The 20131-nt window shown below is 34.4% G+C and overlaps 1 protein-coding gene across 1 annotated transcript in view; it reads right to left on the bottom strand.

Moving 5' to 3' along the window:
* Window positions 1–1524: 1524 nt before the first annotated feature.
* LOC111088309 overlaps window positions 1525–20131 on the bottom strand; it is a 32965-nt gene continuing 14358 nt past the window's right edge. The window contains exons 2-5 of the mRNA XM_022398034.1: window positions 15695–15813; window positions 4269–4430; window positions 2528–2740; window positions 1525–2089 (exon numbers count right to left, since the gene is read on the bottom strand). Coding sequence (XP_022253742.1) covers window positions 1886–2089; window positions 2528–2740; window positions 4269–4430; window positions 15695–15781 — 666 coding nt within the window. The 5' untranslated portion in view covers window positions 15782–15813 and the 3' untranslated portion in view covers window positions 1525–1885. The remainder of the gene's footprint in view (window positions 2090–2527; window positions 2741–4268; window positions 4431–15694; window positions 15814–20131) is intronic.

The raw sequence follows: 20131 nt of genomic DNA, 5'->3' as shown, positions 1-20131 counted from the left end.
ACCAGTTTGATATTTTTCCCGGAAATTGATCTTAAAATTCTCCATAGCCGTGACTCTTTCCCATCTTTCCTTTAATATCGTTGTTTTTCTCACATAGCCGAGAAATTTGAACTGAACAATGATTGTGCCCTTACGGGTTGCAATGGTGAAGCCAACTTTTGGCGGGTCAGTAAGTGACCCGCGGATCATAGGTTGCAGACCACTGTTCTAAAGCAATTGAATTGGCCTAAGTGGACTTTTGACAAGAAGAAGAGAATTGTATGGTGTTTAACATATAACTATGATCTCCATAGTGTAAAGAATATTTGTACATACGTTTAATATAATATAATAATACGTTTCATTGTTTGAATATATAGCTTATTTTAAAACAAATGGAATGTGTGTTGTTCGTGTAGTGTCGAATTTATCGCCAACAAGTCGCTGACACATATTTAGAATAATTCTTAGCCCAACACACCCACATATTTACATTACTATATATACTACTAAAAATAGTTTGACAGTCATCAAAACTTTAAAATAGAGTTAAACCTTAAATATTATGTTTTTCAGTATGTTAATTTTTAAATATAGTAAAACTTTAGACATGTTAATTCACAGGTAAACCTTAGACGCTGCGGTTTTCAATATTTCTTTGAATTTATTAAATTTCACATCTCTTCTTCATTTAATTTTCCTTAGCCTTTCTTCCAAAAACAGTGGTGATTATATGTATATAATACTTGCATATAATATTGTTCACATACTTCATTCTTTACATGACAATTTTTGTTATAAGCCTATAGTGTTTACATATAATATTGTTCACATACTTCATTCTTTACATGACAATTTTTGTTATAAGCCTATAGTGTTTACATATAATACTGTTCACATACTCCATTCTTTACATGACAATTTTTGTTATAAGCCTATAGTGTTTACATATAATATTGTTCACATACTCCATTCTTTACATGACAATTTCTGTTATAAGCCTTTTGTGTTTACATATAATATTGTTACCATAATTTATTCTGTAATATACAATAATGGTTATAAGAGTATAATATTTGCATGTCGGATTGTTTACATTCTTAGTTACTTTTGTAGGAGGTAACAGTCATTTTTAACAATATGACTTTCGAACGTAATATTGAAAATAAACTATACTCCTTGCTACTTATATCTTAGAAAATACATTTTCATTTCCGTAATTAAATTGTTTATTTGTTTTTAAGCACATAGCTACACAACGTGCTTCTGCGCTTTGCTCACTGCGGGTATCAAAACCAGATTTTTAGCATTATAAACCTACAAAATTGCCGCTAAGCAACTGGCGGGGACAAAACCCGGCCTTAGCTTTTCTAAAGAAAGATAAATTGATTCGAATACTATATATATACAAAACTTCGCTTACATTTAAATATTTTACTTTTTTGTTGTTCATTCATGATTTCGTTCAGCTTCTGCCTACCAACTTAGTCTATCAGAATTTAAAAACTAACCTTAAAAGCTAATATTATTACGGAAAGGCATACGGCTGAGTTCAAACTATTTTATTCATAACTATTCATTGTCAAATGAAGAAAAGTTTACAGAGTATGTTAATCATTTGTTCCAAAACATTCGGATGGTGACATAAAAACCAACAACAACAACAAAAACAAACGGTTATGGGTGGTGTTATTAAACTTCGCGATAACATACTCATTAGGACATTTTCCAACGATACATATTTGAAGAACAATTGACAAACTGATATTTCAAATATTAAGTAAAGTATGATTTAGAGATCAGTTTAGAAAATCAGTTTGGTCCATGTTACAATTTTTGAAACACTAAACTATGCAGGAGGAAAGCTTTGACTACTTAATAAAAACGTTGGTCGGTCATGGGATGGTCAGTTGTCCTGCATGCATCTCATTTGGTAGAAGCCGCCCTTACCGAAGTCCACTCTCTCAAAAGCAAGTTCTAAATGATGAGGGCAGTACATTTCTTCCGGACAGACGCATTGCCTTGAGACTAAATTCTTCTTACGATGCAAAATCTTATCGTAAGATTCGGTGACTGTTCGGCAGGTGTCACTAGGGTTGCAGATATTTGGCTAAATAAATCGAAAACAAAATTCTTAGTTACATTTTATTGAATAAACAAAGGTTTCGAAGCAAAATTATCAAACTGATCTTCTAATTAATATTATTCCCATCAACTCTATTAGTGCTTAATGGCGCTATTACCATTTGGTGTGTTGACTTTTGACGATACAGGAATAGTTTAAAATAGAAAATTAATGAATTTTTAATATAATTTTAGATTACTCATCTAATAACATCTGTGATAGCAGAGCAATGTTGTTTTTAACGATAAAAATAGATGACTAAAGTTCGTTTCATTCTACACTTTATTTTAAGTTTTAAATGGTCGAAAAGCTAGTTACGAACGCCTCTTAAATTCTTCGTAATTTGCGTGTAACACTAATGTTTAACTTAATCATAATAATGTCGATCTGGTATTTGGAAAGCAGAAGGAAGATATTAATTACCGCTCGGCAATTATACTGAATCCAAAGGAAGGAAGTATTTTCTCCGTAGAAGAACTTGGTGTCGTTCTTTACAAAGACATGATCCGATGGGCACAAGCAGCGAATTCGTACGTCAACATCGAATGTATCTTTGTAGACGAAAGACTTCTTTTTATAACTGTAAACTGCTTCATCGTCTTGACAGACATGAAGTTGGGGTTGTCTGTCACAAAACTGTTACAAAGGGGAGACAACAATACTATGAAAGATTTTTTTGTGACAAGAAGTTCAGAAATGGTTTAAACTTTGATTATATAAGTCTATAATTTTGTAATTATTTTTCTCAAAATTAAATCATGTGAAAAGTATTATGATATCACAAAAATTGACAAGACATTTACTCTTAAGGAATTGGAAAAATAAATCTTTTAAAAAAAAAGCCAAAAATGAAACAAACGAATAAACGGTTGCTAAAGTCAAAGCTTCATTTTGTATTTGATACTAATCTCGTCACTTAAGTTTCCATTTACATATAATATCAGTTCTTGAGGTATTACTCTTATATAGATTATTGATTTTAAAGTGTTACCGGTGAATAATAACTGAAAATTACGTTTTAGGTCACTTTATAATTTCGCATTTACTCGTAAAAGACTGTACACAAATATATCTATAGAGCGGGTAAAAAAAAGCCGGTTAGAAATAATATTCCACCCACCAGATGGCACCACAGATTTAAGTGCTCACTCCCATGTTCCAAATAGTAGTGAAGGGTGGAAAAATTCAGACTTCAAATTTAGTGATTGTACAGGTCGAAACCAAAGTATGAAATTGAATTTTGTGTTTTTCGTTAAAGATGATTGAAAAAAATAATCATGCAGATCCAAATAAGCATCGTCCAAGTTGTAAAACGTCTCTAAAATTAATAATCGTACAGATACGATTATTTGAAACATGAGAGTAAATTATACTTTGAATAGCCAAATATGTATACACAGACGTGTTTAAAGCTTGCTATTCAGTTGTAACTCTGTTCATAAGTCGACTTTTATTTTTTTATTGTACTCGGGACAAGCAGCCTCCAGAACAACGAGTTTTTTAGTTTAAACTATATTTATATATTGTGAATCATAACAGGAAACGGAAACTCTGGTTTTGCTTCATTTCGATGTTATCATATCATGATCAATGTTCCCTCTAATATCTTCAATGTATATGAGAAATGATTTTTTTCATGTGCACCAGTATCAAGGCAATGTGCGGATGTGCGCTACCAGTTTTGTTTAGGGTGGTTTAGATTATCGACCGTATTGCATTATTAGGCCGCTTTGGAATGCTACCAGTTGGTTATTTGGGCTTTAGGCCTATCGACTGCCAGGGTCATTAAGGCTGTCAACATGTTGAAACTCCTCACCATTACTGGAGGTATACGCGGCTGGAGTAATAAAGTGCACAGCGCTTGATTGGTTGTTGTGCGGCCGCGCAGCTTAGAGGGAACACTGGTTAAGGCTACTTCTAAATATTGTGAATCTTAATCAAGATTGTTTTGCTTTAATATTTATTTTGTATTATTAGCACTGTTGGTCGCATTATAATTTATGAAAGTTGTATGTTAGTAAGACTTTTTCTTGTACTGTTTTACAGTTTTTAATCACACTCATTATACGTTAGTAACTCGGTAGTCAGCTCATTTTGTGACTGTGTACTTACCAACTTGGTAGTTAAAGTAAGCTGTCTATACCTTAGTTTCATACCACCTTACCTTGTACTGGTCGTATCCATGAGGCACTGTCTTTCCATCGAACAGATCAGTGGTAAGAGGGCACGATCCCTGGGGGCAACGACAGAACTGTTCTGAGCTTACTCCATACGGATTGACCTGGACGTAGCCACAAACACCCTTAGCCCGACAAGAGGGCAGGCTCTGAAAACCATTGTGTTTGTGTTAGTGGATTACTTCTGTGAATCTTTTAAATGGGGAATAGTAATTCTCTCCTGCTTTAAATATAAAAATGTTCACAAACTCTAAAGTAAATATGTCTGTATAGTATTTGTTTTTGCTTCCTCTACTTTTATTATTCAAAATTATAAAACGAATAAGAAAATTAAAAATAAATGTTAAACTTCTGATGAAAATTGCAATTATGGGAATGTTTTTATATTATCTCAAATATTAAAAATTGGTCAATATAAAATTACCATGCATAATTATATTGTCAAAAAACGTCTACAGAATTTGGTGCTAAATGTTGTTATGAATAAAAACGTATTGATGTTTGGGCAATGTTATGTAACGGTATGAGCAAACAATGTTCAAGTCTGGACAATTTCATGTAACAATATGAACAACAACACTTTAATTAAAGTTTGAACATTGTTATATCACATTCTGAATTTCAGTACGCTAAAATCTGGAAGCTGTTATATAACGGTTTGAACAACGTTTTGAAAATCTTAACGATGATATGTCACATTCTGAACAACAACATTTTGCTAGGCAGTATTATGTAACAGTTTGAACGATAACGTGTTAAAGTCTGGGCAAAATTATGTGATTTACGTGACATTTTGAACAACATGTTAAGGTCTGGGCAATGTTACGCAACAGTCTAAACAACAAGTTGTAAAATATCTGAACAATATTATGTCATCTGAACCACAGCACGTTAAAGTCTGGACTATGTTACCTAAAATTTTGAACAACAACTTATTAAGAAAGTCTAAATAATGGTTTGCCACATTTTAAAGAACATGTTAAAGTTAGGTAATGTTAATCAACAGTCTGAATGACATGTTAAAGTCTGGACAATGTTATGGAACAATCTAAACACTAATGTACATAAAATATGGACAGTAATACGCAACTGTCTGAACATTATTACGTTACAATTTGAACAACCATACGAACATGAACAATATGGTAAAGTGTGATCAGTGTCATATAACAGCTTGAACAACAAAACATATTAAAGTAAGAACAAGGTTATGCAACACTTTGAACGCCATCGAATATAAAGTATGAACAAAGTTATGCAACACTTTGAACACCATTGAAAATAAAGTATGAGCTGGGTTCTGCAACACTTTGAACACCATTGAATATAAAGTATGAACAGGGTTCTGCAACACTTTGAACACCATTGAATATAAAGTATGAACAGGGTTTTGCAACACTTTGAACACCATTGAATATAAAGTATGAACATGGTTATGCAACACTTTGGACACTATTGAATATAAAGTGTAAATAAAGGTTATGCAACACTTTGAACACTGCATATAAAGTATGAACAAGGTTATGCAACACTGAGCACCATTAAATATAAAGTGTGAGCAAAGTTTTACAACACTTTGATCTGCCCACGGCTGGTATCGAAACGCGATTTTTAGCGTTATAAGCCCTGAGATGTTTCACTGAGCCACCAGGAGACATCAAATTTTAAGTAACAGCCTTGTGCTATTGTATACATAATCCTGGAAAAACGATGTAAATCCTTCCTGAATAACACTTTATAACATTTGAAACAACGCCATTTAATGTCAAAAGCTTAACAATGATAAGTGTTAATTAATCAAAATGATTATATGTCTGAGATTTTCCAAAGAATTCCATTAATCTATTATTAAGAGAACTTCGCATGATTAATAATATAGCAAGCATTTCAAGTACAAAGAAGATCTATGGTAATTTCACTAAATGTCCCCTCCCAGTGGTTCGGTGGTAAACTTGAAGGCTTATACGCTAAAATCTGGGTTCGATATTCGTAGTGGTACAGTGCAGATAGCCCACTGTGTAGCTTTACGTTTAAACGCAAACAAGTAAATAATTAAATGCCAAAACAAAATTATTCTGGATCTTCACGTAGATCTAGTTTCTCAAGGTAAAAATGCTATGAAAAAGCTTCTGCTACTTAGGAGGTGAAATGAGTTTTGTCACATGTGGATATTTACGTAGATCTTAGATAAGCAGTTTCTCGAAATAAAACTACTATAATGTAGTCACTGCTCCTAGCATATGATATGAGTTTTGACACCTCTGGATCTTCACGTAGATCGTAGTTTCTCAAGGTAAAAATGCTATGATATAGTCACTGCTACCTAGTAGATGATATGAGTTTTGACACCTCTGGATCTTCACGTAGATCGTAGTTTCTCGAGGTAAAAATGCTATGATATAGTCACTGCTACCTAGTAGATGATGTGAGTTTTGACACCTCTGGATCTTCACGTAGATCGTAGTTTCTCAAGGTAAAAATGATACGATATAGTCACTGCTACCTAGTAGATGATGTGAGTTTTGTATTTTTATCTTCCCTGCAATTTTAAATTAAATAATTACAGTTGCATTTTAAAATCAAGCCATAATTAAGTGACCGTTTTTCCGCTTTCTAAAACTTTTTAAGTTTTTTTTTATGTGTTTCTTCCAAATTTTTTTGTGAAACACGCTAAAAATCGAACATCTAATCCGCTCAGTGGTTGAGAATTTACTTTTAATACTTGGTCTTTAATAGGTGTGGTTTCAGAATATTTTTGCTGCCTTAGATTTAAAATGTCGTCGTATAAAAAATCAAACTATAGTGATTATTTCATATTTAAAAACTATAACAGGGTTGGTTAGGACTACCATTAGTTTTCGAAAACAATTTTTAAGAGATGGTATTTTTAAGTTAGGTTTTTACCCACCAGTCTTTACATTTCTATTTTTACTAAATCTTGTATAAAGATTGATATAAAATACCTAATGAGCATTACAAATATTTGATACAAAATCACAGTTTATCTACAAATTATAAAATCTTTATTTAGAAACTGTATTTTTTGTATAAGTTGTTTTTTTATCAAATTTAGTGGTATTCGTAATTATTATTATTGTTAAATATCTATAAATAGCGCTGGATTTAATATATCGTGTGCATGTGAAAGAAGATTTTTGTCCAAATATATGTCTGTGTAAGTATGCATGTACAATATATAGGTCTGTAAATAAAGAGATGTTCTTTTGCTTTATTCGGACTAATTTTATTTTCTGTCTTTCTTTCTTATTTACTTTTTCAATAAAAGAAAAATATTGGCAGAATATAGCACATTAAGGCACTGGGAACTGATACATATGTATATGCCCCACGTTGACTCAGCTGTAAGTCTGATGGCCTACAACGACAAAAATTCGGGTTTCGATACTTGCTGTGAGTACAGTACAGACACTCCACTGTGCAGCTTTGCGTTTAGCAACAAACAAATATATATATGCCCCACGTTGACTCAGCTGTAAGTCTGAGGGCCTACAACGACAAAAATTCGGGTTTCGATACTTGCTGTGAGTACAGTACAGCCACTGTGCAGCTTTGCGTTTAGCAACAAACAAATATATATATATGTACTAACTAGATTAATGAAAGGTTATTTTAGGAGATGAAAAGTTGCTTCCCTTAAATGTAATTATAAAAATCACAACAAAAACTGCAGAACACAAAATGTGAAACCGCAAGTTTGCATGGATCCAATAAACTTTAATGCCAATTTTTGTGAAGTTCCATCAACAGGAGCGAAGTGGTGGTAAAAAATAGAAAACGCAAAAGCATCCATAAAAACCACAAAACGCAAAACTGAAAATTTGTATGTACCCCCGCATGGACCTAATGAACCTCCATACCAATTTTGGTGAAGATACATCCATATTCTGCAAAGTAGTTACATGGAAATACAAGATACAGTATTATTATATTTATATAGATGATTTTGGGTTCCTGTATTATCTTTAAGAAAATATGATAATTTCAGTTCATTATCTTTATAATACATTTTTCACGAACTCGTTAATCTATCGAACTTTCTGTTTGCGCATACTTCACTTCTTATAATGTGTCAATATCAAATTTTTCTTCCTTTAAACAACACTTTAAGTAATATCCAATAATGGTGGGCTGGGATGTATTCAATAGAACGTTTTCCATAACTGCGTCTGTGACAGCTGTCATTTATCAAACCATTATAAATAATGTATATGAATACGTTTTCTTGGATCTAAGTTTTAGTAATCAAAATTTACTAATCTTCAGTTTATAGGACTACACGTTTCATTTTCATTTTGCTACAATGACAACTTTATCGATGAGTTAAAAACTCTTAAAAAAACTAAATTGTCTGAATGAAGATTTCGATACTTTTCGTGATCTTCAACAGAACATATACATCTTAACTATTTGGAGTAATATCGTTTATAATTAAGTAAACGAAGTGTATCAAAAACTAGGATTATCGAAAGGATCACGCAAGAAAATGCGTAAGTAATCACAAAACGTAGAAGATATACACCGAAAATAAAATGATTCAACGTTTTTAATGTAAACTGTTACTCGGGGTATATATTCTAACCGTGTGCTAAAGAAGAGATTAGGCCCTAAAAGGTCGTTTCTGACATTAAAAATTATAAATCACTTAATATCACTGATGAGTTTGTGGCTGGGTCATTTTGAAGATAATGTATGAATGTCCCCCCAGTGGGACAGCGGTAAGTCTAAGGACTTGTAACGCTAAAATCCAGGATTCGATTTCGCGCGACGGACACAGCAGATAGCCCAATGTGACTTTGCTCTGAAACAAACGAACAATGTATAAATTTGTCCACAAACAACCCAAGTTAGTATGAATAAAATATAATTTTTCTTGCTATTATTATTATTTTTTTCAATAAATTAATGTTCTCTCACAGTAAGCAAATGAAATCCCCATAAAACCAATATCCTTATAAATGGTTAGCGAGCCGAAATGCGGATCGGAAGGTCTAAGGTTTGAGTGACAATGCCACTGAACAAACTCCAAACGTTCAACTGTGAGCGCGTTATAAAAATGATAGTCAATCGTATTACTCGATTCAAAGAGCTACAGAAAGCCCTTATAGTGGCGGATATCTGCTGAATGCCAGCCCTCTCTTTGTCAGTTATTCAAGATTATGGATGGCTACAGATGAAATCTAGAGGTCTTTGAACTAGTCATTTAGTCCGTGTGAACGTAAGGTGTCATTCAGTCAGGTTGAAAATACTAATTTTATAAAAGAATGAATTGGTATTAGGTGTTATTTTAGTTCAAAGCTATACACTGTTCTACCTACGCTCAGGGGCGTCGAGAGTCAGCCCAGGCCTCTTGGTCAGTAATATCATCGGGCTCCCCTTTCATTCTATTTATTAACTTTTGCTGATTTTTCATAAAAGATATTTTGGTGACAAATTTCTTCACGAATTCACGAAAAAAGCAGTAGCCATTTTAACTCATTAAGTATGTATTTCTAATGAGCTTTCGAATATTCCACTGCCGGGCCCCGGGACAGCTGCCCCCTTGCCCCCCCCCCTCGCTCGTCAGCTCTACCTACGCTATGTACACCGTGAGAAATCGATCCCCAGATTTTAACAATATAAGCCTGTAAACTCACCTTTGACCACCGAGGGACATTCATAAAAGTTTTATAGTGTATTAAAACATCGATTTTTCCACTTTGAATGATAAATGCTGGATTACAGATAACAATTTATTAACTGTCAATGATAAATGCTGGATTACAGATAACGATTTATTAACTGTCCTTACAAATTAACTTCATGCTTTAATATAATAAGACTTTTTCAAATTTTAAGAGCTATAAAATATTCATTAACTTTTGTAGAGTCGAAAGGGGTCATTTATAGCTTTAAATAAATTGTAATATTTTGACAATACTTAATCAATAATTAATAATATTAGAAGCGTTTTTAATGATACACCAGACAAAATTACGTTTAAGACACAAAAGGTTAAAACATTTTCATTAAAATCAAATGTGTTTTAAACTTAAATTTGTCTGGCATGTCACTAAAAAAGATATCTAAAGTTATCTACCCTGACTTTTTAATCACCTTTTACATTAATAATAGTGTCACGAATTATCAGTATAACTCATTTCGAATAATCAGGTAGTAAATCAATTCAGGCCATTTCTTTATCCAGATTTGATGTTTATATTTGAACCTACAAACTTTCGACTACTCAAATAGTATATACTGAATTTCATGGAAAATCTAATGGAATGTAGCAGAAAATGCTGTTGTATTATTCTTGCAAAAACATTGATATGGATATCACTGTGAAAAACAAAATTTAACCTCTCAGTAGTGACGAAAAATAGAGCATGTCACAAATGGTTTTAAAACGAAGTTGAATTATTTAAGACTTAAATGCGAAATTATGACAAGTCAGATATATTCCCTTCCTCTTTTTTATTTTTTAGAAAGGGAATGATTTTAGTGTTATGCAGATATTAAAAGTATTAAATAACGCAAGGCACTGTTGCTTTATTTTATTACGTTATTGCTATTATCGTCTATTTTCAAAATTAATTTAACAACCAGAAAAATGCAAAATACGGGATACGAGTAGATTTTTCTACTATTATTTTAATCATTACGATTAATTTTCTATTAATTGTTTTCTTTAAAACACTTTCATAGTGCATATCTGTTCATAAGAGAAGACGTTCAGCAGGAATTCTTGGTGTATTTAATCTTAGGAAAACAGGAAATAGCCATAAGCTTCAAATATCCTTCAGCTGATCTTGCCACAGGAAATGTCCATAAGCTTCAAATAACCTTCAGCTGATCCTGCCACAGGGAATATCCATATGCTTCAAATAACCTTCAGCTGATCCTGCCACAGGAAATAGCCATAAGCTTCAAATATCCTTCAGCTAATCCTGCCACAGGAAATATCCACAAGCTTCAAATAACCTTCAGCTGATTCTGCCACAGGAAATATCCATAAAATTCAAATAGCCTTCAGCTGATCCTACCACAGCACCATTACATTTCCATTTCAGTAAAATATTGCCACGATAAAAAATATGTACTTGGAAGAAGTAGAGATACTTTTTTTTTGTCGTTGTTGTTGTTTACAAACGCTGGGGCAAAATTTCACGAAAAAACAACAAAGAAGAAATTTTTAAAGAAGAAATCAAATGATACAGTTGATATTGGATGTGGAAGGAGCTAATGATTGGAAGCTTTTTGATTCGGTTGATCTTGATGTTAGACTTGTTTCATACTGTTCATGAGGTCGCTAAACCTATATAAATTCGTCCATTTTTATCAGTAGTCATCAACTACTTACGGGCCCAGCATGGGTGATTGACTCGCAATCTGAGGGTCATGAGCTCGAATCCCCATCCCACCAAACATGCCCCCCTTTTAGTCGTGGGGGCGTAATAATGCGACGGTCAATCCCAATATTCATTAGTAAAGAGTTAGCGGTGTGTGGTGGTGGTGACTAGCTCTAGTCTATCAGTGATAAATTAGATATGGCTAGCGCAGACATCCCTGGTGTAGGTTTGCGCGACATTTAAAAGAAACCAACTACATACACTTGGTTAATTTGATGATGAAATGTGTGGTAAGGAATGTACCGCCTTGAATTTGTCCTTTCAAAGCAGAATATTCTATGTTAGGTTAGAACGAGACTTTCAAAGTATGGTAATATATGTATTGACTTGAAACTAGACTTTCAAAATATGGTATTATATGTATTGGCTTGAAACTGGACTTTCAAATATGGTATTATATGTAGTTGCGTGGAACGAGACTCAAAATATGGTATTATATGTATTGGCTTGAAATTGGACTTTTAAAATATGGTATTATATGTATTGTTTGAAACTAGACTTTCAAAATATGGTATTATATGTATTGGCTTGAAACTAGACTTTCAAAACAAGTTATCTATGTTGGCTTAGAAGCAGACTTTCGAAACACGATATTATGTATTGATTTCAAACCATGTCTTCAAAACATTGTATCTATATTGACTTGCAACTGACGTTCACAACATTATATTATATATTCATTTGATTTATGAGTAAGTTATATCAAAATAGCAAGTGTAGCTTCTTGAAAGTATTTTTTTTAGAATTCTAGAACTTTATTTTTATAATTAATACTAGGCCTTATTTTCTTTCAGTGATTACTGTGAAGATGAACTACGTTCGTTTCGCGTGACAATGCGCAACGAGTGCTCACGCTTTATAAGTTTAATCCATATAGAGACTATAAATGTACAGACAACACCCAGCTTTCCTGTGTTGATGACAACGCAAGAAGAAATCTGAAAGTAGAATATTAATGAAGCTATTGTTAGAACACGATAAACTCATTCACATCTGGTAACACCTGTCCGACCAATTCCTTAAACGTTCCGTGTCTGAATATAATTATTCATCGAATGACAGTTTTCCAATCTCAAGTAATTAATTTGTAATAATGACAGAGGAGGAAGAGGGACGCCCCAACACTGTGTTATGTTAAACAATTCTCGTTTTAGAATTAAATTTGGATAATTGTGCCCATCTCTTATTCTATTCTGATTCATTGTAGTAAGAAATAAATCTATAGTTGTTCATTTTTTCGGGATGGGGGGGGGAGAGAAAGTCTAAATCAAGGGCATACATAAAGAAATATGTTTCTCATTTTCCGGGTGGCAAGTGCCCATTCTTGCCCCTCCCCCCTTGCAGACGCTCATGTCTGTCGTTGACATAGCGTTAAGTTGGATGAAATGCAAAGCAGAATGCTGCTTATAAAGATAAGCGATTGGTACATCTTACTATAAAGATGGTCCTGTGCGTTTGTGTGTTAAAATCCCTCACCCAAAATTGGCTAGCTCGAGTTTTTTGTATGGCAACTGGAAACTGCGCGCCGGTGTACATGGACTATCTTGTTTTATGGTGTTTACCCGAGAAGGGGGGAAAAATCTCTCTGAAATAGAGCATGTTTCCATTTTTATAAACTTTTGGTTTTGAGTTTAAAAACACGAGTACTTAATCAGTTATGTGAGTGAATTATTATATTCCAGAAAGCAGGGTATGCAATTAGCAGCTAGTGAAGAAGGAAGGGGGACAATATCTAACACTAGTTGAGGGTACCCATTAAGGAAGCAAAATGTACTGAAAGAATGATGTTAGATAATCTTCACCTTCTTTCTTTCTTTTGTTATTAAATCCCAAATGTCCCCTTTAGATGTTATATGTACACCTTGCTTACTTAACTGATTAAGTACTTGTTTCTTTAGATTCAAAGCAAAGTCTATGAAAAAATTGAAATATGCCCTATTTTAGGACGGTTTTATCCAGCTTCTCAAACAAAAAATCCTAAATAAACAAAAATAAACCCTTATACCCGGTTGGACAGTTTCTAGTTACCATACCAAAACGTATGGTAATTATACCAGCCAACTCTGTGTGATGGATGCTAACACACATACATACACATAATAAATCATCTTATATAGTAAGACTATCCTTTATACAGTTTTTGCTTCCTTAACGGCTACCCTTAGCTAGTGTTGTCAACAGTAAAGTATCTAGAACATTAGATTTATGACATAAATCAAGAAAAAGCTTATCAATGACGATTGTTATGAATTTCGCGCAAAGCTACACGAGGGCTATCTGCGCTAGCCGTCCCTCATTTAGCAGTGTAAGACTAAAGGGAAGGCAGCTAGTCATCACCACACACCGCCAGCTCTTGGGCTACTCTTTTACCAACGAATAGTGGGATTGACGGTCACATTATAACACCCCCACAGTTGAAAGGGCGAGCATGTTTGGTATGACGGTGATTCGAACCCGCGACCCGCAGATTGCGAGTCGAGCGCCCTAACCACCTGGCCATGCCGAGCCCAAAGGTTATCATCCGAGCCTTTGTACTTTTTCTCGTTCTTTGACAACTCAATAAAATTTTCAAATTTACAATGCATGTTTGTTAATCAGTAGAAGATGCAAATAAAGAAAGAGACTCGTTTCATTTCCAACAACATCATTATCGTTGAATTTCTGCGACGTAAATTATTTGCGTAAACAAGCCTATTTGTATGATTATATTATTACGTGTAGGATGATGGATTAAGAAGCTATAAGATCATTTGTTCAAAGTAGCACATTTGAATAACCTAATTAAAATAGATTTTACACTAATTTGCTTGGAAAAGCACGACTAATCAAAGAAAGAACAAATATATTCAAGGCCGTTTGTCAAAAGAAGTGACATGGGCTAATTAGTAGCCCGAAGTGACACAACTAGATAAACACAGTAAATATAAATAATTCTAGGAATAACTAGCGGAACCTGGACTTAGTATGATAATTAGATCTATGGTGGTTTATCATTAATATTGATTTTGTAGATGATTTACATCGTATAGGTAACTGGTTGATTTTTATGTATCTCCTTTTCACACTCCTGGTTGTTTATCGCTACTAGTTTTTCATTGGTATTTTGTTGCAAGTGAATAAAAAAATTGTTTAATGTTTAATGAACCTATAGCAAGACACGTAGTTCGGTGATGATTTAGCTGAAGAAGGGCACATGGTCCTATAATAAGATAGGCGGCCCAGCATGGCCAGGTGGTTAGGGCGCTCGACTCGCAATCTGCGGGTCGCGGGTTCGAATCCCCGTCATATCAAACATGCTCGCCCTTTCAGCTGTGGGGGCGTTATAATGTGGTGTTCAATCCCACTATCCGTTGATAGAGTAGCCCAAGAGTTGGCGGTGGATGGTGATGACTAGCTGCCTTCCCTCTAGTCTTACACTGCTAAATTAGGGACGGCTAGCGCAGATAGCCCTCGTGTAGCTTTGCGTGAAATGCAAAACAAACAAACAAGTAAGATAGGTAATCCTATGATGATTTATCTGAAAAAGATCATCTAAGTCTAGGAAGATAATTAGTTCTAGTTTAATCAAAAAAGGGCATCTGTATCTAGTGAGATTTGGTTTCCAGAAGAAATGAAATTAGACATTGTCAGACCAGCTATTCTCAAACTGTTTGCCCAAAGATGCGTAACTAGGCATAACAACAAAAATAATTCTAGCATTGATTGCCGACAAAAGCCCACAAAAAACAGCAATATGCAGCATATTCACTGTATGTATATATATTTCCTTATTCTTTTATCCTGTATTTCTAAAACTTTATGTAAAGATGCAGTTTGGACATACGGTAAAACAAAATCACAATGAAAATGAGCAATTATTAGTAAATATTAATGGATAAATACGATTTTCCAAAGAAAAATGAATTCTATATTATTTTGATATTATTTGGGAATTATGAAAGTCATTTTAAACGTAACTTATTTAGAATCGTTTTCCCGAAGAGATTAAAAAAAATAGAACATACCTTGTCAACAAAGTGATCACTTGCAACAGACAGGCAGGAAAATGACAGCGCCGCTATTAGGGTTATTAACGTATAAGCTCTTTTCATTTTGATGTTCTGGAAATCCCTTTAAATATTTCCTGAAAAAAAGTCAAAATTTACATAAGTATAAAAACATGGCAAAAGGTAAGTATCAAGTGAAAAACGATAAAAAAGAGAGACAGATGCAGAAAAGTTTGCTTTGTTTTAGCGCAAAGCTACACAATGGGCTATTTGCACTTCTTCCATCGCAGAGACTCGAACCCCAGATTTTAGTGTAGCAATTCTGTAAACTAAAGAGAAAAGACAAAGGAATTTGTATTATTCGAACCTAGTTACTTAATTTAAGACAGCGTTTCAGTGCTGGATTCATGATGTGGAAATATTATAGATTGAAAATCTCCAAGGGATCGCATGGCCAGGTGGTTAAGGCGCTCGACTCGTAATATGAGGGTCGCGGGTTCGAATCCCCGTCACACCAAACATGCTCGCCCTTTCAGCCGTGGGGGTGTTATAATGTGACGGTCAATCCCACTATTTGTTGGTAAAAGAGTAACCCAGGAGTTGGCGGTGGGTGGTGATGACTAGCTGCCTTCCCTCTAGTCTTACACTGCTAAATTAGGGACGGCTAGCGCAGATAGCCCTCGTGTAGCTTTGCGCGAAATTCACAACAAACAAACAATCCAAGGGATCGATAAACCCGAATATATTTCGCTATACGTGATGAACTTAGACGAGGGTGTGTAAAAGCATCGTCCAGGAATACCTTAACGTAATGAGCGGAAGAAATACTGTTAAAAATGTTCTTTCTATCTTTCGTTATACCGTTCCCACTAGTGAGAGGGTAAACGTATGGGGTATAAGATGCTTTGTTTATTTGGTTTTAGTGCAATGCTACATAGTAGGAAAACTACGCTCTGTCTACCACAGGGACTCCAACCCAGGAATTTAGAGTTTTAAGTCTGTAAACTTGCCGCTGACCCACTAGTGGACGTATGAGATGTAGATACACACACAATTCTTATTAAAATCAAATTAAATATTGTTGTTGTTTGAAGTTAAGCACAAAGCTACACAATGGGCTATCTGTGCTCTGCCCATTGAAACCAGATTTCTAGCGTTGTAAGTCCACAGACATACTGCTGTGACACTGGGGGGAGCATTAAATATTGAATGGAATAATTCACTTTATCATATTAGGTGAAAATATATTCTAAGAATTTGTGAAACATGCGTGGTTTAATTGACCAAAAAAAGCTGCAAAATGAACCAGAATCACAAAAAACAATAATATTATTGTTTGATTTAAGGACAAACATTGAACAAAGTTATATTATATCAAAATTAATTCTACGTTGTTATTCAATCAAATTGGCTCCCTTTTTCTTTTCTCTCTCTTTTTTTTTTGTATTGTTATTGAGATAATACTGAAGGACTTGAGAAAACGGTTTCATTTGAAAGATATATATATCGCCTTAAATTGACTTTGCTGGTTAATTTGTTGTGACTTTCTTGACAGTTTCTAATTTAGTGTGAATGGTGACAAAACGTGAAACGTCCCAACAAACCTAAAACTAAACAACAGATTCACGACTAACATCTCTGTTTGAAAGTTGTTTTTCTCTAAAGTTAAAGTAGAATCCTAACGGAGATATAATTGTGTGAAATAGCAAACACATTAACGTATAGTGTCTGAAAATTAAAGTAAATCACGTGGCAATCTTTGTAACAGCTGTTACAACTCCCAAATGGCGTCACATTTTGTTTTCCGAAGTTGAAGCATCCATAATGCATTAAGCACACAACAACTGTGCTGACGTGCCGAACTTAACATCATTGTCTCTCTTTCTTGTGCTTAGATAGATAAAAAGAATTAACGACTTTCAGGCCAGAGTAATACATAAACAACTTAACAATGAAATTCTGCACGGAGAAGCGACACCTTTCCCATTATGCTAATGTTCATCATTTAAGCCTAGTGTTTTATGCATACCAAGTAATGCGATCTTTTTATTTCAGACATGGAGAAATTTTATATAAAAAAGAGTAAAAGAGAAAGAGATGTATAGCTTGTAAAGAATCTGTAGTCTGGGCATGAGACGCCAAACATAATGTGGTATGTAAACCGATTTAATTGTGTTTAGGGCTCGGTTATATTTATAGCATATTCAGAGTGATCGTAGTTATCATCGCACACGTACAGGCATAACAAACACTTGATTTGTTTGCCAGGAAATCAAAGCATCTCTTTATGTCTGCTCATCCCGCGAACTATTATTTTCAACTCAATTGCTCAATTTAGTTTCATACTGGTGATATCACGCCTACATTACTGTTAGATCTACTTTATAGGAACTCTACTTAGATACCATGTAAAAATAATAATAATGTTTACTTCAACTGGTTGATGATAAGTATCGAGATTTTTAACTAGCTAAGAAAAATTAGTTTAATGAAAATTCTTGTTACACGTGGTGCTTGTTACTGGAGCTGTTGTTTTACAATAAGAAATGCTCTTCTTAGCCTAATTTGACTAGTAAAAACGGTGTATTTATAGATCAGTCAAAGCAATTTTTGAGTAAAGTTGGGACCAAAAACTATAACACGTTTTGCAAGTAATAAATATCATAACTGGTACATTGCTGAAAACAGTCAAGGTATAATCGAAGTTCTCTATATTCTATTAGCGCTGTAAATCCGTAAACTTACCACCGGGAAACGTCAGGTGAGTAATCAAGAGATCTGTTATAAATATCATAACTGGTACATTGCTGAAAACAGTCAAGGTATAATCGAAGTTCTCTATATTCTATTAGCGCTGTAAATCCGTAAACTTACCACCGTCAGGTGAGTAATCAAGAGATCTGTTATAAAAATGCGGATTTGGTATTACAGACTTTGCACTCCAATATATTACCAGTAAATGCTTGTTCATAGGTCATATATCGTCTCGTATAGCAATGCAAATCTTACAGCAACGTGGCAAACTTAAGATGAGTGAATCGCTGTGCTGCCAGAGATATGTGGGTCATTTTTTCATTAGAGCTACTTTCAGTCCATCAAAACTGTTTGAGTGTGAATCAACGTGCAGTCAAGCATCTTTCCAGAATATTCCATATATATATATATGTCTAGTCAGACTTGCAGCAGGTAAAGGTGCTGGCCGGTCCATTCGCTTGATACCCTTTTCTTCCAAGAAGTTGTTAATTGGTTGAGCACGGTGAGACGGAATGCGATTTATCATCCATCAAAAGAACCTTCTGACCAACTGCAACTGCATGTGGCAACCTTAATACTTATAAGACTACATTACTGTATCTAGTATCGTTCATAGGAAGATCAGTAGTGTTATCAATATTCAGCTTCAACAACAAAATATGGGTAACGTGACGTCATTATAGCCATTTAGTGAGAATAATCAGATATGTGTAGTAGAGGCACTAAATAGTGCCTGGAATACCACATCTCACTTTCGGGTGGCGTGAAATACTTCTCTGAATTTCAGTATTGATCCCTGCCTAGGCAGTATTTTGTCATCGCCGTGTGCATGCCTTCCCTTCGTGAACTGGGATTGGATTTGACCCAAATCGTTTTCCAAATGCATACACGTCTCGTATCTGACTGCAATATGTAATGTGATTCGCCTGTTAAAAGACATACCGCTTAGCCAAACCATATGTAAGTCTACGGATTTACAACGTTAAAACTCGAGGTTCGATTCCCTGCGGTGTACACACACAGCAGATAGCCCAAAGTGGCTTTGCTTCCAAACAAACAAACAATAGCGTTTTAAATTAACTTTATACTAAATTAAAGTTCTATAAGACTGATCAATTCTACTTATTTTTCTATTCAATGCAAATGATTTAAGCACTATGCCTATGGATACGAATTATGTTTTTCGTTTTTCTGACTGGAACTTGTTAGTCGCACGTAATATTCTAAATTTATTTGAATCTCATTAAACTCACACTGGTGTGACAATTGTGCGAAACTTCAATCTTTCCAAGTTTCTTTGGTATGATGGAATGGAATAACTTAGCAGCTACGTGGGTGTTAAAAACCTGGGGTGCTCGGAAATTATGCAATTCCCATTCGCCTCGCTCGTGATACATGATATGCTTAGAGATTTAAAAAATGTCCAGACGAGCAGAAGAGGCATACATAAGCAGGCGCGCGTTGCAGTAAGTCGAATAAACAACCATATGGCGGAGATCTATGGATGTAATGCCATCGTTTTAGATTTTATATATGGGGAGGGGGGTGACAAAGAAACTACCCAGAGAAAATCCCACTTTCACTGGACTGTTGCCGGAAAATCTACTCTATTAATACCAAAAGACCACTTTGACTTGAATGTTGCCCATCCAGTGCCAATAGCCAACTTTCACTGGAATGTTGCCGGAAATCTACTCTATT

Source organism: Limulus polyphemus, unplaced genomic scaffold, assembly GCF_000517525.1.
Source record: "Limulus polyphemus unplaced genomic scaffold, Limulus_polyphemus-2.1.2 Scaffold3515, whole genome shotgun sequence".
NCBI lineage: Eukaryota > Metazoa > Arthropoda > Merostomata > Xiphosura > Limulidae > Limulus > Limulus polyphemus.
This window is presented reverse-complemented; position numbering and strand designations above follow the sequence as displayed.